At 52.5% G+C, this 12,192-nt stretch overlaps 1 protein-coding gene across 1 annotated transcript in view; it reads left to right on the top strand.

Moving 5' to 3' along the window:
• PDE1C (phosphodiesterase 1C) overlaps window positions 1-12,192 on the top strand; it is a 288,209-nt gene that overhangs the window by 86,167 nt on the left and 189,850 nt on the right. Inside the window, exon 4 of the mRNA XM_087821246.1 lies at window positions 150-321. Coding sequence (XP_087677372.1) covers window positions 150-321 — 172 coding nt within the window. The remainder of the gene's footprint in view (window positions 1-149; window positions 322-12,192) is intronic.

The raw sequence follows: 12,192 nt of genomic DNA, 5'->3' as shown, positions 1-12,192 counted from the left end.
GCCTCGCCAAATATCCTTTGGAGCCCTCTGATGTTGGTGGTGATCCTGAGAAATACGTATATTTCCCTGCTCTGCTTTTGAAAGTCCTGCATTGGGCATGGAGCTGGCTGGTCATTCACCTGCATCCGCTTTCCCCCCTCCTGCTCCAGGGTCTAAGTCGCAGAACTGCCTGTGGAACTCCCTCATCGACGGGCTCACAGGGAACGTCAAGGAGAAGCCGCGGCCGACCATCGTCCACGACCCCCGACCACCAGAGGAAATCCTCGCCGACGAGCTGCCTCAGCTGGACAGCCCCGAAGCCTTCGTGAAGACGTCCTTCAGGTTGGGTGACTGCCGCTCAGGCTGTCCTCCCCTGTTTGCGGGTGGCATCGCGCCGGTCCAGTTGGACACATGGCAGTGCAGCCAGCACATTCCCTCAGTTGTGTCCACCGAGTGAAATCAGCACTGATGCGGGAGTGGTGGTTGGAGGGGAGGCGAGCTGGACTCTGGCTGGATTTCCTGAGCGTAGGGAGGCCCTAGCAGCAGTTAAGTTGCTGCTGGTATTTAATTGGCATTGGCATTGGCATTGACGTGCTGAGGCAGAGGGTTTACTGCTGTTGGCACTTTGAATGGGATTAATGAGTCTTTTGCTTCGAGGGGGGATGGTGCAGGAGATAAGTGCCCGGAGGAAAAGCCCTGGGTGGACATGAATTCAGCCCCCTGGCCAGAGCCTTTGGCTGGGGAAGGTTTCTAGCCGCGAGAGATGCAGAGCTGCTGCCTCCTGGAAGGAAGCGAGGGCCTTCTCCTGTGCCATCCAAGCGGCTGCTTCTCTGTTCTTGCTTTTCATTGGGTCTCGAATCTTCCTGCAAAGGCCTCTTGTATTTTCTCTCTGAGTCATACTCCACCTTCACTGTGACTCTGCCTGTTACCTTCTCACTGTATTAAATAAGAACCGATCTGGGTATGGATGAGATGTATAAACGTGATTTTGTTTTTCCAAATGGGTCTTTCAAACTCACCCTGAAATGCACACAAGTACTGGTATCACAGGTTGAGGTTTAATGATGGTTTTTCTCCAGCCTGCCTTCCCCTCGTCCTTACTCCCTGCCACCCCGATTTTACTTCTTTCATTAGATCGCGCTTTCATACCCTGCACGTGGCTGGAGGGACATAGGAAGCTCGCTTTTCTCTCCCCCTCTCCCCCTAACAGTGCAGACAACCCCTGGAGTCCATGAAATATTAGAAAAGCGCGCTGTCCTTGGCAGCCAGGTGATGCGTGTAGTTGCTCAGTAAAAGCCACTGCATCGTGTGAAGGTTCCTCGTGGAGGCTGAATTATGGATGGGTCCCAAAAAGGAGCGATGAACAGGGGCTTGGGTTTCTTTACAGGATGTGGCGGAACAAGAATTGCGAGGCAGATGCTTTCGTCTTTCCTAGCACAGGCTTTGTTACTACGTCGTGAGGTTTTAAACAAAATAAAACCCGCTCAAGTAGAGAGAAGTGCAGTCTATAGGCCTGCGATTCTCTGAGGTTCTCAAGCTTGTGTGCATCCCAGTGACCTGGAGGGCTGGTAGACGGTCAGGCCCACCTTGGTGCGGGTGGGGCCCTCGGATGTGGCTCTGGAACAAGCTCCCAGTGCTGCTGGTCCGGGGACCACACTTGGAGAACCACTGGACTAGGTGATATTTAATATCCCTTTGAACGCTAAAATATTTCGCTATGTTAATTTGAGCAGGCCACTTATCTACTTTGGCCTCAGTTTTTTCACCTGTGAAATAGGGATAAAGATACCCACTTCTTAGGGTTGTTGAGAGGATTTAAAGCAGATAATAGTTTACGTGACAGGCAGGCTCGGTATTTGACACCCAGAATGCGCTTGGCAAGTACTAATTTCATATGCTCGCTCCGCGCCCACTCCAGCCTCGCCCGCCTTTGACCACGTACCCCCGGAGGAAAAGGGTCAGACTCGGGGCTTGTGGCTCCAGGTGCAGGCGCCGTGGGCTCTGAAGCTCACTAAGCCTCTGGCGTGAAAAGCCTGCTTTCAAAGCCCGAGACTTGGGCAGAGAAGACAGTGGGAACCATAACTAGATAAACGGGCTCCAGTGTCTGGGAAGGGGACACTCCTGGGAACTGCACCCCAGGTGCCTGCTCTGCTTCTTCCTGGTGACTCGTCCCTTTGAACCTGCTGTTCGGCTCAGGTTTCTCTTAAAAGACATGCAAGTGAACTGAACCTGGAGCGTAGGGAAGACAGCCAGCCGGTGAATCCATCCGTGACTGGGGCCTCAGCCCCGGCCACTAGAGGGCCCGAGAGAACAGGAAAGAGCCGGCTGCCTCGTCTCTCTCCTGCCTCCTGTGAGCATCTTTGCAAAGGTGAGACCCAGCCCAGGTGGCACGAATGCCTGGGCAACCAGTGTTTACTGAGCATCTGCTACGTCCAGGAATTGTACATTCATTTGCTTATTTAATCCCCCCAAACCCTGGCCAGGTGAGTAATGCTATCCCACTAGTACGGGTCAGGACACAGGCTCAGAGAGATCAAACGACTTACTCAAGGTCACCCAGCAGGTGGCAGAGCTGGAAGTTGTAACCCAGTCCACTCGGCTCCAGAGCTGCGCCCTCTCCACCAGGTTCACCTTGGGTTTTATGCTGCTGGGTTGCTTGGTGGTGAAATAAATAGCGAGATTGGTGCTACTCGCTATTGGATGTGCAATTTGGATGTTATAGACAGTTCGATGCCTCTCCTGTGAGACTCACCCTGTTGTTTTATACCGAATTCTTTTTCTAGTTCAAACTTATGTTTCGAATGCACCTCCCCCTTTTGGGTAGGAACCCTTTAGGGCAGCGCTTCTCAAACTTTATGTCTAATGAAGTCCTTGGGGGATCCTATTACTCATCGATCCAGGTTCACTGGGTGGGCTTGCAGCCTGTGAATCTGCATTTCTAACAAGCTCCCATGGATGCGACGGTCCGAGGACCACCCTCTCAGCAGAGAGGCCCGGGCTTTGGAATACCACCGGTACATGAGCTTGCAAACGCTCCTCTAAACTATGTGATTTGGGTCATGGTTTTGAGTGTCGGTTTCCCCATTATACAAATGGAGACAGTGAAATTGCAACACAGGCCTTGGGGACATTTGCTAGGGTTAGGGGGGGTAATGGATGGGACAGCCCCCAGTTCCTTCTCTCCCGGTTTTCAGAGCCGTGTCTGGGAGCGGGCTGATCCTCCACGCCTTGACGCCCCCCTGCTGTCCCTGGGTTGCGCCGTGAGCCCCAGGCTGCGAATATCAGCCCTGTGGCTGACTGGTGAGCAAGGCTGGCCGCTGGCCTGACCTCCTTGGACGGTAGTGGGAATTCTGCCGCCATCCAGGGCATCGGCCATCTCGGTTACCTCCCTCGAATGGTGTGACTCCCAACCTAGGTTGAGTTGCCAGGTTTTGATAATTTCGCATTTGGAAGAAGAGTACACTCACTCCCCGGAGACTCGCTGGGGGCCGATGAGCTTCCCTTCCCACGTGGAATGGACTTATTTGGGCTTTGGCAACGGCGCTCCTGGTTCTATACATAGCTCAGTGAGAATATGCCGCCGAGAGCCGAGCTGCGCTGCGCCAACACCCTCGGCTACGGATGAGATTAAGGCCTTGTCAGATCCCATTTAACGGATTGTGTTTTCCATGCAGAATTAAATCACTGAACTCACCCTCATTTTGGCGTTTGGCAGTCATTTTTCCACCAGGGGCTGCTGCCAAGAAGCCGGTTTCTGACTTGATTACTTTCAGGAAACAAGCAATCTGGCTGGTGGTACTGCGTGGCGTGGGGTGGCGGCCCCTGCGGCTTCGGACCCCACCCCAGCATGAGTCATAGGTTAACATCCCCAGTTAGCTCATGGGAAGCCTGGTTGCACCTCTCTCTCTCACTGTGTGTTGGTCACCCACCGGGAACTTTGGGGACACCTGCTTCCCTGACTCGGTGCTGCCCCTTGGAGTTGACATTTCCCCCTGCAGTCTTCCCTTATCAGTACAATCTTCCTCAAGTTTGCTAAGAGAAAAATGAAAGAATTAATTCTGAGTTTGTTTTTTTTTTAAAGTTCATAAGGGAAATATTTAGACTTCTCTTTGTAAGTAAATTTTCATGCTCACCCTACACCCCTCAGTATATACCCATTAGAATAACTCCTAGTAGCACATTTGACAAAGGTTAGGGGACACATCCACAGGGAGGAGCTGGATCTTCTGCACTGTCAGGCCAGGGAGGAGGTCTGGGGGCCTCCATCTGAATCACCCCCTCTCCCCCAGAGTCAAGTGTGGACCAGCCCCCCAGGCTTCCTGATTAGTCATACAAACTTCTGCCCTAGGCCACTCGGAGACCTGAAGTGTGCAGGGAGTCCCTGAGGTTTTCTCTAAATCAAGGAAGGCCCCCCCCATGCTTGGATCCCATTGAGGTCTGTCGTGAGTGTCATATAGTTCCGGATCTGGTGGTCCAGCCTTCAGCCCTTGGCTACTTGGTCTCCTTGTCAACCTCATTGGCCAACTCCCCAATCACCATCCCATGTAATGTCTGAGGTTCGGCCTCGGGAGCTTGTGGGAACATCCGAGGCCATCCAAACCACACAGAACCTAAGAGCCACCTTGAGAAAGCTAAAACCCAGCCTCTTTCTGCCTAACCCTACTGGCCACTGAATTTATTTGGTTGTAGACCCTCTGGTTTGTGGGTAGGTATCCCTCCAGAAAGAGACGGGACACACATGTCTCACCCCTGCCCCTCTTCTGCCCCAGTTTCCCTTCTCCACAGAATCCCCCGAGTCAGAAAAGCTGCCCCCTGGCTTCCCACCTCTCCTGCGTCACAGCCCCCTCTCCCCGGGCTCTGGGCTAAGGCCTGATGGTGGGTGCGGTGAAGAGGCAGATACGGGACCTACATGGGAAATAGCTCGAAAGCACCGTAGGTGATCCCTTATAAACTTTTGGTGATAATGACTTTACCGCATTTTTGGGTTTTTTTTTGCAGTAAAATTAAGGTACCCTACATAAAAACAAAGCAAAACCCTATAACAGTGTGCCCTGTGACAATGCAAATCCGGACAGTCCCTGATCGGTAGGTGATTGATGGGTCCCTGTCCCCTGTAAGGGGGGCCCCGTCCGTTATCAACCTCATGGGGAGGCGACCCTATGCTTTATTCTGTGGAAATGTTTGTTCCCACTTACAGCATCAGGGCAGGGTTCTGCCCTTGCTCACAGGAAAGGAGCGGTTTCCTTCTTATTAGGATCTTTGAAATATCACATCTCCCTTTCGACTCAAGTGCCCATGTGGCAGTCACATCCTGTGTCTGGCGCTGGAGCCGGACGGAGTGAGCTGGACAGGCTCCCGCCCTGCCCCCGGGCCTCACGTGGACCCCCGAGTGTGTTGGCTGGCACGCGGCGTAACCGTGAAACAGGCCACCTGGGTCATGGAGTGTGGGCCGGGCCGGGAGGCAGGGAGCCACGACCTCTGTTGGAGGAACTGCTGGGTTCGCATCTATGGCCTGTGAAAGGGAGGCTGTGCTGGAAAAGAAAGCTTGGAGCCAAATATGGCTGGGCCTTGTGTACTGCGGGAAGATGGTTTAATCTCAGTCCACGGGCCGAGATCTCTGGGACTCTTGGAAGTCTTTGGGGAAGCAGAAAGAAGACTGCATCTTCTTTCATTAAGTTACAGAATTAGGAATTACATTTCCACGCCTTGGTCCCCCAACACACAGACCATCAGAGTAAAGGCTTCCCGGGCTGACGCAGGGGTGGGGTCGTGGAGCCGGAGAGCAGCTCGGGGTCTGAACAGCTGGGATGCCTGGAGAAGTACAAGGGCAATCTGGGGAAACACCTTGTGAAAAATACGTTCTTCCACATGGATTGGAACGGAGACCATTTTTTAAAACTTCTAAGTGCAGTAGGAGCTGAGGTCATTGACTTGAGCCCCATAACTGTAACCTAGCTGCCCCCCATGTATTGATTACTGTTCAATGCAGCTGGAAGTACATCTGCCAGGATGAGTGACCTCCCGACCCTGGAGGTCAGTTACGTGGGGGAAGGATCGGTATTTGAACAAGAGCTGCGGACAGCTTGTCCTCATGGAAGAGGCGATGTTCTGGCTCAGGTGACGGGGCCCCCGTGCTGGGGGCAGGCACACGGCAGACCGCCCAAGGGCACGACTCACGCACTCTGCAGAGTCAGAAACAGGCAGGTGTCAGCCAAGCAGTAGACTTGGGTTATGGGTCCAACCTTTGACCTGTTCACCACGTTCATTCTCTGAAAATGAACCAGACTTGGAAGTAGAAAGGGTGCATGGGGGGTGTGTGTGAATTGTATTTATTAAGTTATGTGTTTCTCCAATGCTCGGCTGACTTCTATCCTTGATTACCTGTGGGGAGGGGGAGAGGGAGAGAGAGAGAGACCCACCTAAGAGAAAGTAGACCAAACAAATCCTAAAATCATTTCCCCTCCTAACACTGAACGATGCCGGTGGCCTCACCAGCAACAGCAACCACAAGTGAATTTTCTCTGCGCTGCAGCTTCATCTTCTCCCTGTTGAAAACCCTGCGTTTTCCGACCCTTAGTGGCCTCTCGTCTCTTCAGATTTATTTTCTTCCTTCCCTTTGAGCGTAGCCCAGGCCGCAAAGGAGGCTCAGGAGCGAGGAAACCAGCAGCCCCGGGCGCGGGGGCAGCCGGGCAGCCGCGTGTTTTCCAAGCTCCCACGGCCGTGCTGGGCCTCGAGGTCCTGGGCCCGGGGCTCTGCCCGCGCCGGTGGCTCCCCTCTGGCTCCCCTTCCTCCCCTCCAGCCTCCCACGTCCCAGCCGCTCGGTGTCAGCTGCTGCCTCCAGGTGTCATCCTTCTGATGACCACGACGGCCTTTCCTGGCCGCGTGGCCGGGTACGGCCCCTGCTCCCTTCAGCGTTGACCCGGCGTCTAGGGTTTTGCGGCGATCACAGGACGAGCTCTCCCACCCCGCGAGATGCCATATGTCCACCCCATGTCAGATGACTGAAGAGCCACCAAATGTCCCTTATGCTGTCTTTCTCCCAAAGCCAGTTCAGTAGAATGGAAGCGAGTTCGTGTTTCCTCCGGGGAGGGTGGGATGTGGGTTTTCAGGGGCCCGCGAGGCGCTGGCCGTTTCCACTCACGGCGACAGCGGCTGGCGTGTCTCCAGCGCCTTCTGGACGTGCCGACTGTGAGGCGTCGCCTCAGTTTCTCAGCCACCAGCCCTCTTTCCTTCATCATCTTCAAAGTGACATTTTGCCGTAAAATGAATATGCTTCCCTTGTAGAACGTTCGATAAATGATAAAATTAGAAAACCCCGAATATAATCTGTACCGTCATGTTGGCAGCCTTCCTGACGCCTTTGTATCTACGCCTTATTTATACAGTTGTAATTATGGCATGGACACAATTTTGTATCCTATTTTTATTTGCTGAGCGTTTATCCTACCCATTTTTTTTTACGTTGCCACATTTCATGTGTGTGAATGTGTGCTGGACATTTAGGTTGTTCCCAGCTTTTCACTATTTAAAGGAATGCTCTGATCGAAATCTCCAGCCACCTAGATATTGCCCTATTTTATTTTATTTTACTTTTTAATGTTTTTTTAAAAATTGATTTTAGAGAGAGAGGAAAGGAGAGGGCAAGAGAGACATAGAAACATGGATGAGACAGAAACGTCAACATCGATCGGCTGCCTCCTGCACGCCCCTGCTGGGGATCAAGCCCGAGACCCAGGCGTGTGCCCGACTGGGGATCGAACCCGTGACCTCTTGGTGCATGGGATGCTCAACCCACCGAGCCACACAGTCCGGGCTATTGTATTCTATTTTAAGGTCCAAATAATAAGCAGTCCCAAAGAAACACTCCTTTGAACCTGAGATAAGAAAGTCGCCGAGGCCGGAGTCCGCGTGTCTGGCTCCCGTGGCTGACTTTTCTCAGCCCGGGTGCTGCAGCGGGTGGGCGAGTGGAAGGCCTGGTGGGGGGAGGGGGCAGAGGGGTGGCCTGGGAGTTGTCAGCTGAGCTGACGCGTGGCCCTGGGCTGCTCTCCCGTCAACAGGCAGGTAGGCCCTGCGCAGTGTCGCTGTTTTCTCCCAGTCTGTTCTCTGCAGCTATTAGTTTGGCTCCGGTCCTTGGCACCTCTCACCTTCCCACCATCACAGCCTCCCCGCCGGCCTCCGCGCCTTCGGAATCGCCTCCTGCCATCCTCTCTGCATTTGAAAACCTCCAGTGTCTCCACGTTGCCCACAGCATCTGTGCTCGGCGGAGGCGATGGGAGCCATTGTTGAATCAAAGCAATTTGTTACTACTGGTAATTAGAGAGCAGAAGCCTGTGAATAATTTATTCTCTTTTTGTTTTACTCTTTAGAAACCAATTAGAGCAAGGTTCACTATATCATTGCTGTCTAGCGTGGAAGGAGAAGGCTGGAATTAGAGCTAATGCGTGGAAAAATCCCGAATGATGCCCGGATGTGCCTGCGGACGGCGTCATTCGTCATTTATGTTGTGGGAGAAAGTAGTTGAGAACCAGTAGCCCGAAGAGTAAAATCCCCGTGCCTTTGCAGATCATAAAAGGGACCCATGACAGGGTCCTTACTTCCTCTTGATCTTTCCCTCCCACCACCTCACCCCTCCTGCCATCTCCACGGCCTGTGCTGTTCCCCAGCCACACCAGCTGCAGTGACATTCGGTGGCTCGGATGGGGCTCACCCCACCTCCAGCCACGCACGTTGGACCCTGCACCAGTGCCCGGCCGGGGAAGTACGTGATTCCTTCAGCCATTGGGGTTGGTTGGAGAGGGGCAGGTGCCTCTAGCTGGGCCCACGAGAAGCAATCTGTGGTTCTGCAGGAATTATTGGCAAGTGAGGTGGCTTTTCCATCGCAGAGGCCTTAGCTTCCGGTTGCCTGTCTTATGAGCAAGAGAGAAAGAGAGCGGGCTGTGGATGGCGTGAGGTGTTGTGGAGGCTGGACTGGGAAGTGGTGCATGTTCTTTCCACCCGCACCCCCTAGGGTGCCAGTCGAAGAGCGAGGATGGCTGGGACATGCAGTTTTCTTGCGGGCCCGGGAGGAGGGAATGGGATTGGTGAGCCTCTGGCTGGGCACGGCCACTCCGTACTGGAGAAGTCTCATCATTTCTGCACCTCAACGTGCGGGGCAGTGAAATGGGCACTCCTGAGGCCCCGTGTGTGGGCAGCACCGCACTGCTCCACACTGCTTCCCCCCCAAAACATATTTTTATTGATTTCAGAGAGAGGAAGGGAGAGGGAGAGAGAGAGAAACATCAATGATGAGAGTCATCGATGGGCTGCCTCCTGCACGCCCCCGACTGGGGATCGAGCCCGCAACCCGGGCCTGTGCCCTGACCGGGAATCGAACCCTGATCTCCTGGGTCATAGGTCGAAGTTCCACCTCCGAGCCACTATCTTTTGTTACTTTAATTTTGTTTCATTGCTCCCGAGCAGGGACAAAACCTCGAGTGCCTTCACCTTGTACCTTCCTCTCCCCCCTGCCCTTCTCCCCCACCTCCGCTCGCCCCTTCTTTTCTCTCCATCCTTCCTGCTTGCCATCGAAATTTTTCTTACCCCTTGGCCTCCACGTAACTGACTCATCATATCACCCAAACCCAGCTGCAAAGGCCTAAGGAGGGATCGTGCGTGCTTTGGGGCAGGTGGCAAAGGGCAGTTGTTCCACTTCTTTCTGTTCTTTTTATTTTGGGGGCGGAGGTGTCAAATAAACTTTTCATTTGGGAATAATTTTAGGTTTACAGAAAAGCTGCAAAGATGATACAGACTGTCTGACATACCCCTCACCCAGTTTCCCCTGATGTTAACATCTTACCTTCCTGAGGCGCTTTTGTCAAAATGAAGAGACTTGGTGCATTGGACCTGGCGCATTGCTACGGGCTGAACTGCAAACGTTATTCGGCCTTGGCCAGTTTCCCCACCCACGTCCGTCCGGTTTCTGTTCCCGGATCCCACCCAGGACTGCACACCGCACGTGGTCTTTACGTCTCATTGTCTATAGGGGTCTGGAACAGTTTCTCAGGCTTTGCTTTGAACGACCTTGACGGTTTTGAGGAGTGTTGGTCCGATGTTGTGTGGACTGTCGCTCAGCCTGGGTGTGTCTGTTGTTGTTCTTATGATTGGTCTGGGGTTGTGAGGTTTGGGGAGAAAAAGCTACAGAGATGAAGTTCTTTCCTCATCACACTGTCAGGGAGTCCATGCTGTCCCCACGTATCGCTTGTGATGATAGACTCGGGCACTTGTTGAAGTTGGTGTCTGCCAGACTCCTCCACTGTAAAGCTCCTATTTTCCCCTTCGCAGACGCTCACTCACTGGGTACCAGATGCTAATCCTGCCCCCACCCAGGGGGATGGATTAAGCTCCACTTCCTGGAAGGGAGAGCATCTACTTAATATTATTTAAAGCATCCTATTCTTTATTCTTTATGCTTCCCTACTTAAATGCTTTCGAAGCCTCTAAACAGATTTGGGCCTCAATGACAGACATAAATCATGGCCTGGAAAGCTATCGCCCTGACAACGAAATGAAAAGCCTTGAACGCTTTTATTGCACTGGGAGGCGAAAGAGTCCATCACGAGGAACCCAAACAAGGCGAGCAGACGGACCTGTTAGCCTGCCTCCATCCTGCGAAGCAGCACACAGTGGGGCTTGCTAACGACCGCAGACGGCTGCTGAGCCACCCGCTGCCCCATTGTGTGTGAACGCACCTCCCCGCTCTGGGGCGGGGGCGTGCAGCTCCTGGGCTTCCCCCAGGTACCCCCGGCGTTCGGGGCAGGCCAGCTGCTGAGGTGCTCTGTTGGTGGGTCAGGGAAGGGGGAGGGAGGGTGCATTTTGCTGCTATAACAGCCACAGTCACTCCCTACCCAGCCAGCTAAGAGCATCAGGGGGCCGGAGAGGAACCCGCAGAATGTCTGATGGGGGGTGGGGTCCTTGGCCTCCAAGCCCGCTTTCTCAGCTGTGTGAAGGGAATGCTTTTGAAATAAAAATTGAAATGAATCACAGCTCTAATTGTTTTCCATTTATAATCTGGCTGGGTGAGGTCACCAAGGCAGATCACTTTATTCCACATGTGAGGATCTATAGGTGCTGTGAAAAGTAAAGCAGCTGACTGCAAGAACCCGGCCACTTTAAGGCTTGTCTGCTAATCCATGTGCTCCCTGGGACATTCAGTTCCGAGAGGCGGGAGCTGGGGGAGGGGTGTGCGGGTTTTGGCATCAGGCACACCTGGTTTCAATCTTGACACAGGCATTTATTAGTCAAGTGACCTTTGAAACTTCATCTCTCTTGAGTCTCAGATTTCCCAGCTGCAAAATGGAGCTGTTGAGACTTTTTTGGGGGTGGTTGTTACGAGGATTGAATACAGGCCTGTTCAGTACCTAACTTGTGCTTAATAGATGACTTGCACCAGGATGCTTTTGGTGCAAGTAACAGAAAATCCAACCCAAAGTGGCCAAAAAAATCAAAAGACTCTTTATGTTATTTCATATAAATAGAAAAGTAATAGCAGGGTTATGCTGGGATTGGTTGGCTCAGAGGCTCAACATTGTCATCAAAAGCCTAGGTTCTTTCCATCTTTCTGCTCTGTCATCCTCAGCAGGATGGGCTTGTCTTCAGGGTAGCTCTCCTCACAGTCATAACCTGGCTGCTGAAGTTCCAGGCATGATGCTTGTAGATGACATCCAGAGGCAGATGAGGTCTTAAGAGTGAGGAGACAATATTCAAAAGCAAGCTCACTCTACCCTTCCTTCTCCAGTTGACTACACTTCATGTCTCAATGACTGGAATGACTTTGCAGATTTGTGTCCAAGTCATGGGTTGCTGTAATTAATTTAGACCAATCAAGATCCACTCCTGAGGGCAAGGCTGATCCAGCCTCCCTGAGGCAATGGCCACACTTTTATCTGAAAAAACGTCTGGGTTCTGTGAAAAAGGAGGAGCTTCTCAATAAGTTAAAACTTTTGCAGATGCAGCATGTAAGGTTTCTGAGATAATTCATGAGGCCGAGCTTTGGCCTGGGTGATTAAAATGTAGATATCTCTTCCTCTCCTTTAAACTGGTCATTTGGCTCATTCTTTAATAGTGTAGAATCTCAGAGTTTGAAGGAGTCTCTCTAAAGCAAGTCTAAAGAATGATTATTTTTTCTTCTTGAATTCCCACCAGGACATAGGAGTCTCGTCCTAAAGCATAACTGAA

This window comes from Miniopterus natalensis, chromosome 10 (genome assembly GCF_054644295.1).
Source record: "Miniopterus natalensis isolate mMinNat1 chromosome 10, mMinNat1.hap1, whole genome shotgun sequence".
Lineage (NCBI taxonomy): Eukaryota > Metazoa > Chordata > Mammalia > Chiroptera > Miniopteridae > Miniopterus > Miniopterus natalensis.
This window is presented reverse-complemented; position numbering and strand designations above follow the sequence as displayed.